Here is a 20,739-nt window from a genome sequence, read left to right on the forward strand (position 1 = left end):
TCAGTATTTTAAAAAGCAGTTTTTCTAATACAAGTAACACATGATACTAATCCTATGGATTCAAACATTACATCATTGCCACTAAAACTAGCAGAATAAACCCATCATTTGGGATGGTTAAGAGCCCTACCTTTCTTCAAACAAACCCTCAATTGAAGAGATCTTCTCTATTTTTCCTCAACTCCATGAAAATTAATTATTCAAATGACTATGTGCACTAAGTGATTGTGAAGTTTCTTCACATTCTATAATCTCTCCCCTATATAGCAACTACTTAACTTGGTATATTTCTTGACTTTCCCAAGTCTTATTGTTGCTCCTTCTCATTCATATGAGAAAAAATTTTCTTATATTAAATTATATTAGCTTAAGTTATATTGTAACTTAAATTGAGCCACCTGTTTCTTTATCCCCTCTCTTCTCTGCTTCTTCCATTTAATTCTTGACTGCTGTCCTAAGTTGCAGATTCTGATTAGTAGCAGATTTACATATAGTGAGTGAGAGGGTTTTTTTTTTTAATTTTTTTTTAAAGATTTTATTTATTTGTCAGAGAGAGAGAGAGGAACACAAGCAGGCAGAGCAGCAGGCAGAGGCAAAGAGAGAAGCAGGCTCACCGCTGAGCAAGGAGCCCGATGTGGGACTCGATCCCAGGACCCTGGGATCATGACCCGAGCCGAGACAGCGGCTTAACCAACTGAGCCACCCAGGTGCCCCGAGTGAGAGTTTTTAATATATAGTTGTAGTAAGTATTGCTGTTAATCATATTGGATACCTTTGTGATGTGTACTACTGGGCTTAGGAATCCAAGATACCACTATACTTTGTTTTTTGATTCATTTATTCATCCAAGAATTTTTTTTATTAAGTACCTATACATGGTGAACACAGTATAGTGCTGGATACTGGGTGTACAGTTGTGAATAAGACATATGTAGTCCTTATCTTCAATTTTATATTCAATGATTAAACTATAATCACATGATGTTATAAGCACAGAATGTAAAAAACAATCCTTAACTATTCACAACTCAGGAAGTTAATATAGTGGTGATTTGAGTTTCCTGGATAGTGAGAAGTCAGCTGGGGGCATGCTTAGAGCCAGCTTCTACCAACTGGTATATTTTCAGGAATTCTGCAAGCCAACTGTTTAACAGAGCTATTATTTAAAATTAAATTATATCAACTTATAATTAAGCAAATTATATTCAATACAAAGATAAGTGCTCCAAACCTATTACTTCCAGATGATCTTACTACATTTTACTATTATCTATGCACTTGGGATTATTTACATCTGTTGTATCTATACGGTGGCAATTCTATATAATAGCTCGCTACTGTGCATCTCTTTTCAATTCTGCTTTCAGTGACATCATACTGGTATCCTGAAATCAGCCTTGGTAGAAGTATTTACATTACAGAAACAGGCAAACACTGAAAAATCAGGTTTGTTTGTTTCCAGAAAGCTAGTTCAACATTCATCAGCACATACTGAGTTAGATTTTGAAAAATACCAAGTATATTTGTTTTAAGCACAAGTTTCTTGGGTGTACTGAAATTATTCCCGGCTTTCTAAAAAGCAGATTGAATATATTTTCCTTGATCATCTCTGGGCAACTCTGTATCTTCAGTATGAACATCCATGATTACCCTAGGCTAGAACACTAAACCTGAATACCTCCTTGTGTCTCTATTGAACATCTTTTAGCCTGTTGTCAGGCTGCTAGCTGTTCCCTTTCTTCCAGTGGCTAGGTGGGTCCTTTTCCCAATACTTATCAGCTGTCAATACTTATCAGCTGTTCCTCCGAACTTTGAAATCAAGTTATACTAAATTCCTTAGGACTGTGAGTAAAGAAAGAGTAAACACTCTCAGAGAAAGTATTTTCTATTATAAAAATGATTATTAATCTCTGATGCACAACTTTATTAGATTTATTTTCATTGGTTATAGCTCATTTTAAAATCACTTCTTGATTGGGAATAAGTTAGGATAAGCGAGGTTTTAAGAAAATTAAATTTAGAACCAAACCACGTTGATAGGAAAGGCTGAAAATAAATTTCCTCATCACAGACAAAACTCTGAATTTTTAAGAAATGCAAGATGCTTACGAGAACACATAACATTGAAGAGACGTTGAAACAACTAAGTGTGCGTAGTTCAGAGATGCTTTAATGACTCTATCACGGAATTCCAGTAAATCCACTGCATCATTAAGAACATTGCGAACCTAAACAAGGAAAAATGAAATACCAACAAACAACATTAAAATACATCAGCATTTTAATTAGGTAAGTGAGCAAGATTTTGAAGCATAAAATTCAATGCACTCTAGATTACCTAATCATATAAAAGACTTCAGTAGGAAATAGCCATAAGACAACATACTTGGTTTATATAAAAGTCAACTAACAAAAGAAAGACATTAAAAAAACTTCTTAGAAATGTAGATTTCTAACCTGAAAGCCAATCTGAATGTCAATGTAGCAATGGAGAAATAAGGTGAAAAATGCTGTAACACTGAGATATAGTAAATAATATATATGGCATATAGGAGTTGGAAAGAGACTATATGATTCCTATCCAAACAGTAAGAATGTCTCTTTTTAGGGCTAGGTCTTACTTTAAAATTTAAGTTCTTATAAAAAGCGATATAATAATTTTAAAAAATCAAAATGGAGTGGTTGGTATTAGTAAAGCTGCACAGCTGCACAGTGAAGAAGTCAAGCTGCACAGAGGGGCACAAGTATTTCCATATGTTAAAACATAGACAGACATAATATATAAAGAAGCTAAGTACCAACAAACAAATAAAAATTTTACTTATGATAGTCAAACCATTATAAAAGTAACAGAATAAAGTTCGCAAGGATTTTAACCCTTGGCAGTATCTGCTTACAACCCTGAAGTTGATAAACTATCTGCAACAAATTAAGAAAAACATCGAGCAAGCTAAATTTATCTAATCTCTTGTCAATACCAAAATGGGTCGGACATTGTAAAAGGTGGAAGTAGAGAAAAAGAGATTAATTGTACCTAGAAGTTAGAATTTTAAAAAATTTCCCTCAAAATGTTATCATCTTTCTAAATAAAATGTGACTATAGAAAGGGTATGGAAAAAAGTTAAAAAGATAAAGCCAAACTTCTTTTAAGTACTTCTTCAAAGCACTTATACCTTATACCTATAAGGCATATTATATTTTTATTATCTGCTCTTCAACTCCCATCCCCAGAAAACTACCACCATGATAGATAACAAAATTACATATACATATATTCCTTGACCAGCAATCTTACTTCTAGAATTCTATTGCAAAGACAAATAAGCAAAATCATGAAATAACACACACATGAAATGCTGTAACTATCTATAGCTCTATTGGTAATAGCAAAAGACTGGAAACAGCCCAAATGTCTATCAGTAAGGGATAGACTGAATAAACTATGGCATACTCACAAAGTGGAATACTACACAGCTCCAAAAAGAAAGAAGATCTATAGAGCGATCTCCAGGATATAGTGTAAGGTGAAAAATGCAAGATGCAAAACAATGTGTACAGTATAAAACCTTTCATCTAATGAAGGGAAGGATATGAAGATAAATGGAATTTTTTTTTTTCTTAAATGAATACTTTAAATCAGTATATAAACAATTAGGTAAGCTTATGGAGAAGCTGACCAAGATACCTACACTGGGAGATGTAAGTATCTAAATTTCCAATATCTTATTTTTTTACATACTGTTTATTCAAGTTGTTTACTGTATAAATTTTCATGTGCCACATTAGAAGTCCTTTATTGTAAAGACCATTCTTTTGTCTGATGACAAACAGCAGCCATACTGTTAGTGATTATTCTGGACCTCCATGTTGGATAAATTCAATTTCTTCTTGAGATACAAGCTTCTTTCTGTATTTCTGAGGTAATATTTTCATTATTTCTGCAGTGTCTGGTGGACCCTGATGCATGCAAATCTGGTGATTTACTCCCTTTAGAATGCTGTGAAATTGAAGAAGAGTGAAATGGTAGTCCTGCTGATCTGAAACTTCTGATACACTGGGTTTACGCTTGTCTCTTCTGTCAGAGTACCATATTAATGGGGTATGTAGCTTGACTACTGGAATGACCCTGCCAGCAGATGCCATCTTGCTGTCCATCATCACCTTGCGATGGGGCAGCTTCTGGGGTGCTTGCTAGGCACAGAAATAATAGGAGCTCTGAGGAGTTGGGGATGGGCCCTACCTGTGATATATGGATTTGTTTATGTTACAGAAACAAAGCAAGAAACCCAAAACACTACTCATAACATATTAATTGATGTTGTTATTTTAAACTGTATTTTGGGATATAGTTTAATATATATGTGTGTGTGTGTGTGTGTGTGTGTGTGTGTATATATATATATATATATATATATATATATATATGGTAAGATAGGCCAAAGATGGGACCATTTGAGCATTAAATAATGGTTCTCTAAAATATTAAAATCTACAAGTTTATAATGACAACATCATCATCAACAACAACATTCATGGGGAAATCAACTCATTATTTGAAAATTGGTAAATTCAGAAAATAACTTCGTAACTATTTCACCTCAGAGTAACCAAATGGTTGAAAAGGCAGTGTCTCATGGAAGAACTTTAGCTAATAAATGTGTTAGGAATGGTAGAATTACAAGATTACCATTTTGCAAATCCCAGTGAAATATGGTTCTAGACAAGTATTATCAATGGCTGCTAAAAATATTAATGTAAAAGCCTAAAGAACTCTTCAGACTTTTTTTAATGATTGATGAACCAAGACTTACAATACCTGAACATATTAACCATAGCATCACTAAAAGAGAGCTAAGGTGACATATGTTGTCTCTTGATGTGATGCAACAGGAAGTCCACAGCATTGATTACGAAGTGTTCTTTATCCTTATCAAGGCTCTAAATCTAATAACCAGTTTACAGGAAATACAGGGGTTAGATGAACACGTTAAGTGGAATCACACCATAAGAAAGCAAATGGGAAAAAGTGAAGAATTCAGCAGAACAAACCACCTGGCCTCTTAAGCAAATAAGAAAGAGAAGAAATTGTTTCAGATTTAAAAAGACTGAAGACACAAATCAACTAAATGCAAAGTGAAACTTTGTTTCCTGACATTAATAAATCAACCATATAAGTATGTATTCAGAAAATAACTGGAGAAGTGGGACCTGTTATCATAGAAAGATACATTGAGTAAACAACTAGAGAAATGTGAAATGCTACTATGGTTATGATAAAATAAACAGTTTAATCTTTTGGACACTTTTAAAAAGTCTTACTACAAAACAGCAATGTTGGACTATATTAAAGAAAAAGACACTGATATGTTTGCTTCACTCTTCAGTGAGTAGGGGAATGACTGCAAAAGGGGGAGTACTCTGATCATAGGTACTTCAAAGGATTGGTGTTGTTCAGGGAAGAAGACATTATTGTGGCCTGAAATCAGCAATGAAGGATAAGGAAGACATCCACTCAATCTCTAGACCTGGCATAAAGGGGAAAAACACTTCTACTTGAGAAGTCTGTAGAAGAAACACTGCTCTCAGGAATTAGCCAATTTTGACTTGAAACAAAAATGTGAAGAGGGCCTTCAGTAAAAAGGCTGAGTTGTGTCTGCAAAGCCATGGATGCATACTGCAGGTTGCATACTAGGGCAAATGGAAAAAAGGGCTAAGAGAATGGGTCCCCTAGAACCAAGCAGGCCACGACTGCAGGAGGCATCTCTGCAAGTCTCTCTTTATTTAAATCCAAGATTTTTTGAGGTCTTTCATGAAAGGGAGAAGACAACTACCTTGCAGATCCCCATGCTCTGATTTTAAAGAGACCTAAATCAGGCCTAAATCAGGTTCAAGTACTTTTAGTTCCATTAGCTAGCAGAGCCACTCTCCTCCCTGCCTTTTCCACTCTGCTTCTGGACCAGGAGTCCAGCAGGTCAGAGACTTCACTCCACACTCTCCATTTTTGTTCCATTTCTGTTGCACAGAGATGTTTACCTTGTTTTTGAGTCCAGAAAAGTCTTTTTATTTTTATTTTATTTTTTAAGATTTTATTTATTTATTTGCCAGAGAGAGAGAGAGAGCGAGAGAGCACAAGCAGGGGGAAAGGCAGGCAGAGGTAGAGGGAAAAGCAGCCTCCCCACCAAGCAAGGAGCCCAATGCGGGACTTGATCCCAGGGCCCTAGGATCATCACCTGAGTCAAAAGTAGAGGCTTAACTGACTGAGCCACCCAGGTGTCCTGAGATAAGTCTTTTTAAAAATACATGTATTTCATATATTATTAATCTCTTTGGAGTCACAGGTAAGTCCCTCTCCCTAGTGTGAACTTAATGATACCATCTTAACCAGAAATCTACAAACTTTTTTAAAAGCCCATAATACCATCCTCTCTTAAAAACATTTTAAAGACAAACCATAAGTGACTCTTAATCTCACAAAACAAACTGAGGGTTGCTGGGGGGAGGGGGTTTGGGAGAAGGGGGTGGGATTATGGACATTGGGGAGGGTATGTGCTTTGGTGAGTGCTGTGAAGTGTGTAAACCTGGTGATTCACAGACCTGTACCCCTGGGGATAAAAATATATGTTTATAAAAAATTTAAAAAAAAAATGTTTTTATTGTCAAAGAAAAAAAAAAAAGAGAGAGAGAGATTTTTCAACATATTAATCTAGGAGGTTCTGTGAAAACAGGGACCAAATTTATTTTCATTACAACTTCATTTCCCATTGCCTACCCCAAGGGCTGGCAAGTAGGGATCACTCCATAAATATCTGTTGAATGTGTGAATGAAGGTATTCTAAGAAAAACACTGAATAGGCCTAACTTAGCAAAAGTGTAACGCAAATGTTTTATAATCACTGAAAGAGTAAAATAAAAGACCTTTAAAAAAATTAAAATAGTGCTCTAGTTCTAAAACTTTGAAAGATTATTTAGAAACATTATTTTAAGTATAAAGGGAATTTGGATTAGAAAAGTCATTTTAGCACCTCCACTGTTCACTTTATCTCATGTAAAAATCTTCTAATCTCTAGGACGACTCCTTTTTATTATGTAAGAAAAACTCCTCTTTTCTAGATATATTCTCATCTTGGGACATTTTTGAAAATAGGGTTAGAATTTATTTTAGCACTACTATATTAGCTAGCTCCCCATGCACTATGTGAATAAAATAATCAAGTCCCCAAATTAACTGATTAGAACACCCAATGCGGGGCACCTGGGAGATTCAGTTGGTTAAGTGTCTGCGTTTAGCTCAGGTCGTGGGGTCCTGGATTTGAGCCCTGCATCAGGCTCCCTGTTCAGCAGGTAGTCTGCTTCTCCCTCTCCTTTTGCCCTTCTCCCTGGCTTGTGCTCTCTCATGCACTCTCTCTCTCTCTCAAATTAATACATAAAATCTTATTAAAAAAAAAACTCACAATGCATTTTTTGTCACAGATACAATACTATAAATAATGTTTTGGTTTCCAGGTTAATTAACAGCAATATCTATTTATACATAACATCATCTAGATCCAAAAACTAATTTACAGGAAATAGAGAAGTCAGAGGAGTATGTCAAACGACACCATAGTGATACAATTAGTAAAGTCCAGACTGTGGGAAACTCTGTTGAACAAACCAATTTGGTTTCTTCAACAAATAAAATGCAGGAGGTAAAAACAGAGATTGAAGGGGAATCTATAAATTAAGAGACTTAAAGACATGTCAACCAATTACAACTTGTAAACCACTTTGGATCTTCACTCAAACAAACTAACTTTAAAAAATGTGACAGGTAGGAAATGACTGAAAATTTGAACACTTCCTGGATGTTTGATAATATTAAAGAATTATTATTTTTAAGGTACAATAATGGTATTTTGGTTATGTTAAAGAGTCCCGGGGCACCTGGGTGGCTCAGGGGGTTCAAGCCTCTGCCTTCGGCTTGGGTCATGATCCCAGAGTCCTGGGATTGAGCCCAGCATTGGGCTCTCTGCTCAGCAGGGAGCCTGCTTCCTTCCTCTCTCTCTCTGCCTGCCTCTCTGCCTTCTTGTGATCTCTGTCCGTCAAATAAATAAATAAAATATTTTTTAAAAAAAGAGTCCTTACCTTTTAGTTGTATACTGAAAATTTTACAGATAAAATATATCTGAATTGGTTTCAAAATAATGGGGAAGGAGGAAGATATGGACATAGATGGGGCAGGCTTGATCATGGGTTGATGGTTGTTAGGGCTGGGTAATGAGTACCTGGAGACTCATTACACTGTTCTGTCTACTTCTGTGTAGGTATTAAATTCTCCATAATAAAAAGTTTAAAAATTTAAAGATAAGTGAACAGAACAAAGAAAAACTACAATGTAGAGCTAACTATTATTAATCTAGTAATATTATTCAAATTTAAAAATCTAGATACTTAAACTAAAGAATATTTGAGTAGACCTAGAAATTACAAGACATATGTTTCCAAATAATTACAATACTCTGGATTCTCAATATGAAGACAGAGGCAACAGTTACAGATAGGAGGAAGAAGACTTAGAAGGTACAGGTTCACCTTTCTCTGGCAGAGGGTTTGCCACTAGCACATAGTCATTGGCCCCTTCCTCCTACCTTTTGCCAACCAACTTTTAAAATATTTGTTGAGCATTTATCATATGTAAGACACTGAGCTTGAATGAAACACAGTGCTGTGCCTTTAAGAAGCTTATAATTGCATTGATAACTCCTCCCACTGGACTTTTCCACCTATCTCCCACTGCCACATTCTAACCTTCCTGTTTTATTTTACTCCAAAAGTACTTGTTTTTCTCTCCCTAATTCCCAGTAAAAACTTCTTACCATTTTCCCACTTTAGCTTGCCTAAGTAATTCTTAAAAGGAAAAAAAATTTTAAAAAAATCAGGTTAAATAAGCTTCTACAATAATAAATAAATAAAATAATAAAACCCGGACAGTGACTAGCAGGTTAGGCCTGCCATGGGGTCAGCCCCTAACTGGAGTGATAAGATCAAGCTTGTCACAGCTTCTTCCCCCCCTTCTTCAACTGAATCCATACATTCCCTAAACGCTTTGAGTTTCACCATCCCTGCCTCAACCCTACCACCAGAGTAGCTGTGGGCACTTGGGTTCTATAATGGTGAGAGGTTCTTAACTTTAGGTCATGAAAAAAGTCATTAATGGCCTAGTTAAAATATTTCCGATATAACTGAATTTTTATAAACTTGATTTAAATATACTTAGTGAAGATAATTCCATATTCTGTATAGTGAGCTGACGAGAGAAGAAGCAAGGTTAATCAGGCATGGAACATAATCATACCTGCATGGTTCTTCGTTTAGTTAATGTTACTTGAAAATTTTTCCACTCCCAGCGTTGTTCCACCACATGTGCAAAAACAACATGCCCATTTCCACAGGCTCCAGCAATCTGAGTGCCGTCAATTGACCATGCGATGTTAAATATGCTGCCAGTGTTGGGCTTTTCTAAGGCATATGACCACTGGAGAAGAAAAAATGAGAGAAAAATCGATACACTGAAAAAAAAATCTTAAGTTTTAAATTGAGCATACATTAACATTTTAAGATGATTTTTAAAAGACTGTGCCTTTATCCTAGAATTAATATTTTTCATACTAAAATGTGTACTGAACAGAAGATATGGATGTAATTTTTAAAGTACATAGTAGAATACAACAGAAGTATGTAAAATCTCTCAAGCACTGCAAAACAGCCATACCATTTCCATTAGCATTATTATTATTAAGTAATAATACTGAACGGGTTAACACAAAGACTCTATAGAAGAAAAAAAAGATACCTTGCTATTAATTCTTAAGGATCTCTATAGTCCCTACATCTGAAAGATTGGTTTTAATATTCCAATAGTGTCACTAAAAAATTGAAACTAAACACACAATATAACTAAGACATCTCTGATATACATTTTAAATCATGAAAGATAGGTTAATGGATCTTTTCTTTTTTTTCATAATGTAGTAAATATAATCTCTTCTAGAGTCTACTACCTTTTTGAGAAAGTTACCTAATCAATAAGCATCAACTGGGATGAAAGAGACTCTGTGTGTGTGTGTGTGTGTGTGTGTGTGTGTGTGTGTGTGTGTGAATAAGACAGTAAGAAAAAGACTTTTAAAAGATGCTATTACAAGGAGCACCTGGGTGGCTCAGTGGGTTAAAGCCTCTGCCTTCGGCTCAGGGCATGATCCCAGCAACCTGGAATCGAGTCCCACATCAGGCTCTCTGCTCAGCAGGGAGCCTGCTTCCCCCCCCACCTGCCTCTCTGCCTACTTGTGATCTCTGTCTGTCAAATAAATAAATAAAATCTTAAAAAAAAAAAAAGATGCTATTACAAGCATTTTCTTTCATTTATTCAGATGCGACATAAATATTTGCTAAAAGGATGATTTATTTATTTGACTAAATTGATATACATTCTCTTCCCATTCTTCCAACCTTACAGCCCAAAGTCAAATTAAGTCTTGATTTTTTTTGTTGTTGATTTTTTGGTTGCTCTTGGGGGGTATTTATTTTGTTGCACAATATTGCTGCTTCAAATGTGTTCATTGTTAGCTATGGGCTCACTGACCAAAAAATGTGGAGAAAATGGGAAAGATATAGAAAAAGATTCATTAATTCACACTACTATCAAAAAAGACTTTAAATTCCCTATAAAGTTCATATATACAATAAATATGCTGAATGACTCACTCTTTCCACTCACTGACACTTCCTTTAAACCTCTATCTGTTGCTTAAGTAAAAGGTCTATAGGGTGCCTGGGTGGCTCAGTTGGTTAAGTGACTGCCTTTGGCTCAGGTCATGATCCTGGAGTCCCAGGGTTGAGTCCCCACATTGGGCTCCCTGCTAAGCGGGGAGTCTGCTTTCCCTCTGACCCTCACCCTCTTATGCTCTCTCTCTCAAATAAATAAAATCTTTAAAAAAATAATAATAAAATGCCTATTAAAAAAGTCATCAAGGAGAAGGTAATAAACGAACTTTCACTTCATCAGCAGTATGAAAATGTTAGAAACTTCCTTTTCTAAAATTAAGAAGAGCAAGTTCAAGAAAAGAATATATATAATAGTTGAAATCAGATTTTTAAAAATAAGACAACATTAAGGATACCAACAATATGCTTCTGGCAATAAAATGAAATCAACTCATTTGTGTTTGACAAACAGTATTATGAAATCCTGCATGACTACTATTTTACATAAAAATTAAGTGGTTGGTATAGGCAAATGAGGCTTATTGTTAATATACAAAACAGATTGGACTAGGCTTATGGCACATCTGTCATTCTAAAACTAGTCTATTCTCATGGTGTAGATGCAACAAAGATCTTATTTTTAAACCACAGATTCATATTTTAAAATATTACTTTTTTTGAGAGAGAGAGAGAGAGAGCATGTGAGAGCAGGGACTGGGAGTGGCAGAAAGGAGCAGAGGGAGAGAAAGAATCTTAAGCAGGCTCTATGCCCAGCGTGGTGCCTGACACAGAACTTGACCTCACAACCCCGAGATGATGACTTGAGCCAAAATCAAGAGTCAGATGCTTAACTGACTGAGCCACCCAGGTGCCCCTTAAACCTATTTACTCTAAAGTATGATCTTAAAATACCCAAAGAACCAAATCAGCCAGAAAGATACATTTTACTAAAATTAAACATAGAAAAATGTATCTAAAAACCCCTGGATGACTGATCCTAACTAAAAGGAGAAACTGGAAAGAAATGTGTAGATAATACTATCATCACCCTATATTTCTCTGACTTCTTTCAGTCTGTAAGGTTCATTAACAATGACATCTGCAACATGCAACTTATCTCTAAAAACAAACTTCAAAGAATATAACAGTACCATGATATAAGTTATATTAAATATTTATATTTTTATTTAAAATTAAGAAGTGTTTTCTTTTAGATGACTCTATTAGTTTCTAAAAAAAAAATACAAGCACAAGCAAATCATCAAAGAATGGGTCTTTAATAGTTATGAAATCTGGGGGGTGGGGTTGGGAGATAAGGTGATTTTGTCCAGTCAGTAAATTTAATAATTATTGGTAAGTCAAAGGATCTATTTATCATCTGTGCTTTAAACAGACTTCTAGGGGTGCCTGAGTGGCTCAGTCAGTTAAGCGTCATTAAGTATCTATCCTACTCTTACTTTCAGCTTGGGTCCTGGTCTCAGGATCATTGGATTGAGCCCCCATTTGGGCTCCACGCTCAGCAGGGAGTCTGCTTGAAATTCTCTCTCTCCTTCTCCCTCTGCCCCAACCCTGCTTCTGTACTCTCTCAAATAAATAAATCAAGTAAATAAAGAGACTTTTAATACTCTAAGCCTCTTCTCTTCCCAAATATGCCATGGAATATTCATGTTTGTGTTTCAAACTCTAGAAAGAAATAAGGCAGCCTCCCTAGATGTAATTTAGTGATAGTAGTAGTAAGAACCGTGAAGATTAATTTTTAAATATCCTTCTCACTTAACATTTAACACTTTTCTTTTGCTTTAAGGCAACTATCCCTTACTTTAGGATATGACTGGGCCAGGAGCATCTATATTCCCTGTGATCTTGTTAGAAATGTAAATTAGTGGACCCAACTCCTCTGAGGGCCAGGAAACTTTTAATGAGTTCTTTCGGGGATTCTTAGGGAAAGTTAGGACACTGGTTCTTAACTCTGGTTGCACATTAGAATCACCTGGGATGCTTTTATAAAAGATAACAAAACCCAGGGACCCAATCAGTTAAGTCCAGAAATTCTTGGGATGAGATCTGGGTACATTTTTTTTCAAGTTTTCTATGTGATTTTAACATACAGCCACTGTTCTACAAGAAAAGCAAAATCTGTAATTTGGTCTAAGACTATCATTAACAACTGGCTCACTATTAATACCCTGCCAATTCATCTGCCAGCTCTTGAGAAAATTACATGACCGATGTCTTGGCCTCTAATCCAGCTTCTCATATTTATGCATAAACTTGTTTTTTTTACAGTTGTTACCAAGTCCAAGCTTGCTCTGCTCACCACCTGACAGGGCAATTAAGTTGAGAGGCTAGATGACAGGGCAAGGAGAGTGATTTTGTTTGTAAAGAAAGACCGTGTAACCTCTTTGTCTTTGATCAGTTGATCTTTGAGTACAGGAATCTGGTCATGTAGTTTCTGTATATCCGTCCTCATCTCGAGTGAGTTAGATTTGGGTAAAAAGCAGTTTTGGCAAAGCTTATCTGTAACAGCCCTGAGTGCAGGGCTAAGTAGAACTTTCTAAGCAAGGGAAATCAAGGCAATATGGAGTCAGACATGCTAAGTTTCTCCTTGTTACACATTCATCAACCTAATTTTTCCTCTCTCACTTTTTATTATTAGAATTCCAAATAAACTAAAGTAGGAAGAGTAACAGAAAGCACTGGTTTTCAAACTTCAGTGTGCATTAGAATTACCTAGAGGGATTGTTAAAATAGATTACTGGACCCACTCCAGTTTCTGATACAGTAGATGTAGGGTAGGCCAAAACATGTTAGATGACACCACGAGACTGCAGATGGCAAAATCCAGACTGTGGGAAACTACAGGACATGACCCAGTTTCTTTAACTAGAGAAAATTACAAAGGGAAAAAAATTTGGAAGGGGAACTTAAAGATCAATCACAATGACTGTATCTTATTTGCATCTTAATTTCAACAAACTGAAAAAGAAAAGAGTTGAAAAATTTGAACAGTGACTGGATATTTGCTAATATTAAGGAATTTGTTAATTGTTTTAGGTGGTTGTCCACTATAAGCAACATGAAAATTAAGAGATATCTTCCCCCTTCCCTTTTTCCTGTGTCTGATTTTAAGTAGTATCTTTTTATTCCCAATTAACATCTGCAAGCAACCTTATTCTACTTTTCATACACTTCCATTCTACTCCCATTTTTGCAATGTGTGCCTATAGCTGATTCCTATTATACTGTATCCTTCACAGACATTTTGTCTTAGTTCTCAGTAAATATGTATCTTGTGCTGACAATCAGTACTTATTTTGCTATAACCCTAGTCATATTATTAATCTGAAGCTAATTCTCCAGTAGACTCCTTGAAATACTTATGGGAACCACATTCCCTGAGTCCTTACATGTTTATACCAGTTTGTTTCAGACCTTTAAAGTTCAGAATGGCCAGATATAAAATGTTTGGCTCGCCTATTCTTTGAGTATCCTATGTTTACCTATAGTCTAGCATAAAGTGTTGTTATCAAAGTCTAGTGACATTTTCAATTTTCTCCCCTGTATGAGTGACTTAGTCTTCTCCTTTGATGTCCACAAAAATTTTTTCTTTTTCTTTAAACTCCTATAGTTTTTTTTGTTGTTGTTGTTTTTGTTTTTAGCATATATCTGGGTGTTGGCTATCTGGGTCAATTCTCCTAGGTATCTAGTATGCCTTTTCAATATCAATTTAAAATCCCTTACGTTTGAGGAAATCTTTCTGGAGTGGTAGCTTTTAGTATTTGTTCTGTTCATAACTTTGGGCTTCTCCTTTGAAGACTACTATTATATATACTTTGCATCTTTATTTTCTGTATCTATCATTTTCTATCAAAACTTTGTATCTCTTTTGCCCTTTCCTTGTTTTCATTTTACTTCCTATTATCCCTTAAGGCAATATCCATTGTTTATTTGCCTTATATTCCTTCTAGTTTCATCTTCACTTCTGTAATAATTTTTCCCTTTTTTATAATCCCCTTCTGAGTTCTGCCATCTCTAGTCTCCCTTTCTCTAGTCACCTCATTTCTTAATTTTCCTAGTTTTGATTTATATGGTTATTTCATAGCTTTTGCATGTTTTTAATATCCTTCAACTTGTTTTGAATTATTTGGCAGGGCTTGTCTATTTATGGCATGCCTTCATTATCTTTGGCAACATTATGTAATTTGACTAAGATCCTGTTCTGCGACTATGATCCTACAGATTTCTGTCCAGTTTCAACTTCTATTTGAACTGATTAGCCTGTCTCACTTTCAGGCATTTATTGGCAAATTGGGAGTTCTTTTCTCATGATCTGAGACGCCTAGCTGTCTTTCCTCTGCTTCCTCACACACAGATGCTGAGACTATGTTTACATGTCGAAATACCACTATTTTGGGAAACCACTTGGATTTGGGAGTTTGTAGGAATATGATATCATCTAAGTTTTGTTGTAGTGGCTGTCTGTGGAATTTTCTGTTTTATGGGGAGATTTGAAAAGATTCAAAAATTATGACACTATACCCAACAACATAGATAAATCTCACAGACATATGGTTGAATAAAAAAAATTAGATGAAAGTAAAAATACTGTATGATTCCATTTATATAAAAGTCACAAGCAGGCAAAACTAAACTATGATGACATAGTCAGAATAGCAGTTACAATAGAGGAGTAACTAACTGGGAGGAAACCCAGTGAAAGTTTCTGGGTTGTTAATATTTTTCATATCAGTGAGTGGTGGTTTCTTGGGTATTTACATATGTAAAAATTTACTGTGCTTACACATAAGATACTGTATATGTTATATCTTAATTTTTAAAAAATGCTACCTCTGCCATTATCTTTCCCCCTTAACCTATTTTTATTGAAATTATGCTTTGCTTTCATAGTTTGAGTGTTTTGAGACATAACATAATATTGAACTAAAATAAGTATACAACATCAATACTAAAAAGTAAAAAGATACATACAAATATATGTGAACTATGTCTGTTCATAAAATATGTCTGTTCAGAGGCACCTGGCTGGCTCAGTCAATACAGCATGTGACTCCAGATCTCAGGGTTTTAAGTCTAAGCCCCATGTTGGGTATAGAGATTACCTAACAAAAAAAAATATAAAAAAAAAAAGGTCTGTCCGAAGACTTGAAAGGTACACAGGTTCATACAAATATGAAAATATTAATTTTTTTGGTATGTTATGATTATCACATTATATTTTGGTTTTGTTTTCATTATTTTTGTTATTTTGATTTTTTGTTGCTAATTTCCTCAAAATATAAGCTTTTTTGTTTATCTAATTAAACTGTTTAATATTAATCACTATTTGTGCCTTCACAATACTGGTAAAGTTTGTGCCTTCACAAAACTGATGAAGTAGTCTATCTTTCCCCCCTAATTCAAAGCAATAAATTGATTGCAGCAACCACAGTTTTCTTAGGATACAGAGTATGAAAAGGTAAACAAATACTAATTTTGGCTTGGTTAAGAACAAATAATTTCTAAAAACACAAGATAAGCAAAGAACAGAAAAAAAAGCAATAGAAAAGGCAGTAATTATAAAATAAGTTTATAGAACACAAATGTGATCTGTATTCACAATATGTTATTCAAGTAAAACATCAATGTTACTTTCAGCTGCCTATAAGAAGCACTATGTCACTGAGCAAGAGCACAGCAGTTGTTGATGGGCATGCTTTTGAGAGGTTTAGCACTATTTTTTTCTAAAGCAATCTTGAAAAATTTTAAGGCTGGCCAGTTTGGTTTTGACTCTGGTACCTCCCCAAATACCCAAAACATTGACGGTGTTCTATGGCCAACTCAAATTCTCTCCATAAAGGGCCCTCTCCCTGTGTAATAGTATTTTATACCTCTCTCCTCACTCTCATTTGAAATCTGCTCTCAACTAGCCAAATACTTGGAAAAGGACCTGAAAAGAATAATTTCTTAAGTCAAAGCAATAAAACTAATAGAAGTTTTGTTAACAATAAGGTGGTGGAAGCCTTCCCCAGGGTATTTCCACCCACATGCTCATTGCCACATACTCATGGCCCTGAACTTCAGTTACAAAGACACAATCTTCTATTACTATTGTAACAAATTACCACAAACTTAGAATGGCTCATAGATCATAAATCCAAAACTGTTTTCACTGAGCTAAAATCAAGGTGTTGTTGGTAAGTCTACATTTCTTCTTAGAGGCTCTAGGGGAGGATCCATTTCCTTGCTCATTCAGGGTCTTAGAATTCAGTATCTTATGGCTGTAGGATGGAAGTCCTCATTTCTGTGCAGGCCACTGGCAGCTTCTAGAGGCACCTGCATTCATCTGCTGTGCAGCCCTTTCACCATCTTTAAAGCCAGCAACAGCAGAATGAGTTGCTCTTACTTTGAATCTCCTCCTCCTTCATCTTTTAACCCAGCTGGGAAAGATTCTCTGCTCTTAAGGATTTACAATTAGACTGGGCCAATCTGAACAATCCAGGATAGTCTTACCATCTGAAGGTCCATACCTTTAATCATATTGTCAAAGTTCCTTTTACCTTTTAAGGTGACATAATCACAGGTTCTGGGGATTAGGACATGGACATCTTTGGGGGCCCATTATTTGACCTACTGTGAAATTACAGAAGTCAATTTAGAAATTTTATTATTTATTTTTTTCAAGATTTTATTTATTTGAGAGCACACATGAGAGAGCACGAAGGATGGGCTAAGGGCAGAGAGAGAGGGAGAACCAGACTCCCCACTGAGCAGAGAGCCCAACTTGGGGCTCCATGCCAGGGTCTTGGAAGCAGAAGGCAGACACTTAATGGACTGAGCCATCCAGGTGCCCCAATTCGGAGATTTTAAGTTTTTTTTCTCCAAAGATTCAGACTCAGATATAAGCATAAACACATTAACCAGTACTTTTACCACTTTTTCAAGTAGTTTGGGGTTTGTGGTTTTGGCTTTCAAAAGGTTCATTCACAGTTAAAAAGAAACTAAACAATAATTTGATCATGTTGTCGCCAAGTGGTAGTAGAATCTTGGTGTTGTTCACATGGTATCAAATTCTCAAGGATATCCAAAAGAAATGATTTAAAATTACTGAACAAGTTGTTTTTAGAAAGAAAAAAGAATCAAAATGGCTTTATGACATCAAGCAAAATATGCATTTAATAGTCTACCATTAAGTTAAACAGAAAGCATTGAAATTATACAGGCATACCTTATTTTATTGCATTTTATTGACTTTTGTAGATGCTGCATTTTTTACAAATTGAAGGTTTGTGGCAACCTGTAACAACCCAGTCAATTGATGTTGTTTTTTCTAATGTATCTGCTCACTTTGTGTCTCTGTGTAACAATCTGGCAATTCTTACAATATTTCAAACTTTCTCAATATTATTATATGTGTTACAGTGAACTGTGGTCAGTGATGTTATTATTGTAATTGTTTTGGGGCACCATGAACCAAGTCCATATAAGACAGCAACCACAATCCTAATCAATCAGCAGCCATCCACACTAAAGCAAAACCCTCCACCAGCAAAGATTATGACTCACTGAAAGCTCAGATGATGGTTAGCCTTTTTTAGCATAAAGTATTTTTTAATTTAGGTATATAAATGTCTTTTTTTAGGCATAATGCTATTGCACACTTAATAGACTATAACGTAGTACAAACATAACTTTTACATGCATTGGGAAATAAAAAGTTTCATTTTTGCTTGCTGTATTCTGATATTCGCTTTATTGCAGTGGTCTGGAACCACGCCTACAAAATCTCTGAGGCATGTCTTTATTAAGAAAAAGCAAGCTATTTTTTTCATGAATATTTCCTGATGGTATGAAAAAATTAAGACTCTTAAACAGAACCTTCCTCAGAGAAAATATGAACATCTTAGAATCCTGAGGGGGAAAATCCTTAAGGATCAATTTTAGATTATTAAAATTTAAACAGATGATACTAAACAGATGATACTAATATGCCCTAATGGTCTGGGAAAAAAATCTATAGAATTTCTTTAAAAAGGGAAGAGGGGGGCACCTGGGTGGCTCAGTTGGTTAAGCAGCTGCCTTCGGCTCAGGTCATGATCCTGGAGTCCTGGGATGGTGCCCCTCATCGGACTCCCTGCTCAGCAGTGAGTCTGCTTCTCCTTCTGACCCTCTTCCCTCTCATGCTCTCTCTCTCAAATAAATAAAATCTTAAAAAAATAAATAAATAAAAAGGAAAGAGGTTCAGAAGGGAAAGATAATTTAACTAAAAATGATTAAGTAAAAGGAAATAACATCTTTCCTTAAATCAAAATAAAGGATTTAAAATTTTTACATAACTGATTTCTAGCACTAACTAATCAGAATGTATGAATATTGGAGTTTAGTTAATGAGGTATTTTTGTTTATGCAGAAGATACTATGAGAGAGATTGTAGAAGAGGAAATTATACCACTTCTCCAAATGGAGGATGGAGGAACAATGACATATTGTGTGGAAGGAGTTAGTGGACTGGTCCATGTGTAACAGGAGCTTCTGCATGATTTTAGCACATGTACACTTAAAGAACATTTGTCAACAGAAGTGAAGTTCTGTGTTTCTAGACATAGATAATTAAATTTAGATTTTTAGGTACCAAAATCAGAAAAAAAGCAATATCAAATTTGTGCTTATTGGTTAAAAAAAGATCTCTAGTTATTTTTTTAAAAACCCACATTTTAATGTTTTTAAGGTATTTGACCAGAAAGAAAGCTTACTTAAACCAACTTTAGTCTCATCCTAAGTACAGACATACCTAAAAACTTGCCAATACCCTATTCCTTCTCTATTCTCCCACAACAATTATAATCTTTGCCATTAAATAACCATGTTATTTAATTATCTGTTTACATATCAGTACTCTCAATAGAGGGTGACTTACCCCTAAAGGACATATATGAATATTATTCTTTGACTAGCTAGAGTATCACAGAGAGTTTAGCACACATCGGTATTTGTTAAATGAATGAATGAATGAATATGCCTGTGTCCTTAGCAAAGAATTCTTTCCCAGAGTTCAACCATGACTTCAACGTTTTTCTTTTTTTTTAAGATTTTATTTATTTATTTGACAGACAGAAATCACAAGTAGACGGAGAGGCAGGCAGAGAGAGAGGAGGAAGCAGGCTCCCCGCTGAGCGGGCCAATCCCAGGACCCCGGGATCATGACCTGAGCCAAAGGCAGAGGCTTTAACCCACTGAAGCACCCAGACGCCACTGACTTCAACCTTTTTAAAATAGAAAAATCCAAGGAACAAATTAAAAGCCAAAGATTTAGAAATCTTAAAGTAGCTTTCTCAAAAACATCAACCAAATTGATTAAATGGATCAATTCTAGGAATAATCTAGTCAATATGCTGCAATGTAAGTCACTGAGTTATACTGTTAAGTAAATATAAGCCATTCGAAACCAAAACAATGTCTTTTGTCTGTACAATGATCCATTAAAATGCAACATTTATGGAACACCTGCCATGTGTTAGGTATTGATTTTAAGATTAAAAATTAATTCTGTAATAGAACTCTGTTATGCTTGGTGAATTTCCCAATTTCGGATAGTAGGGTCTCATACTGCAAAGGAAGCACAGTTCCTTGACCTGGCCTCTGGAAGATATCCCAGTCACCTTGTAGCCAGTTCTTCTTTTTGCTTAATGGTTTCTGCTACTTATATCCAAGTATAATAAAATATATAATAAGTCTGAAGTTACAGGATCAGCCACACTTCTCTAGCACTGCTTGAGTTTTTCCTACTTCTAGTATACCATGTGCAGTGCTACCTCTTCCTTGTAACAATCTTCCTATAAAACAAAGAAACAATACCCTACTACTACTTATGAGAAGAAGCAAGCAGGTATTTCCAATGGCCATGAAAGACGTATCGCAGAATGGTGGAATTGAAAGGGAAGAGGTAATCACTTAGCTCAGCCCATTTAACTCTGTAAATTCACCACTGGAGTCTTGATCTTG

At 35.4% G+C, this 20,739-nt stretch overlaps 1 protein-coding gene and 1 pseudogene across 6 annotated transcripts in view; both read right to left on the minus strand.

The window, feature by feature from the left end:
- Window positions 1–20,739, minus strand: part of IFT80 (intraflagellar transport 80) — a 114,040-nt gene that overhangs the window by 38,424 nt on the left and 54,877 nt on the right. For all 6 annotated transcript variants that reach the window (XR_006609130.1, XM_045088573.1, XM_045088571.1 and 3 more), the window contains 2 exons: window positions 9,335–9,514; window positions 2,110–2,228 (listed from right to left, as the gene is read on the minus strand). Coding sequence is in view for 5 of the 6 variants with exons in the window: in XM_045088573.1 (XP_044944508.1) it covers window positions 2,110–2,228; window positions 9,335–9,514 (299 nt within the window). In the remaining variant the exon portion in view is untranslated. The remainder of the gene's footprint in view (window positions 1–2,109; window positions 2,229–9,334; window positions 9,515–20,739) is intronic.
- Window positions 2,239–4,328, minus strand: LOC106006108 (annotated as a pseudogene).

Source organism: Mustela putorius, unplaced genomic scaffold, assembly GCF_011764305.1.
Source record: "Mustela putorius furo isolate JIRA1106 unplaced genomic scaffold, ASM1176430v1.1 tig00003834_pilon_pilon_pilon, whole genome shotgun sequence".
Taxonomy (NCBI): Eukaryota; Metazoa; Chordata; class Mammalia; order Carnivora; family Mustelidae; genus Mustela; species Mustela putorius.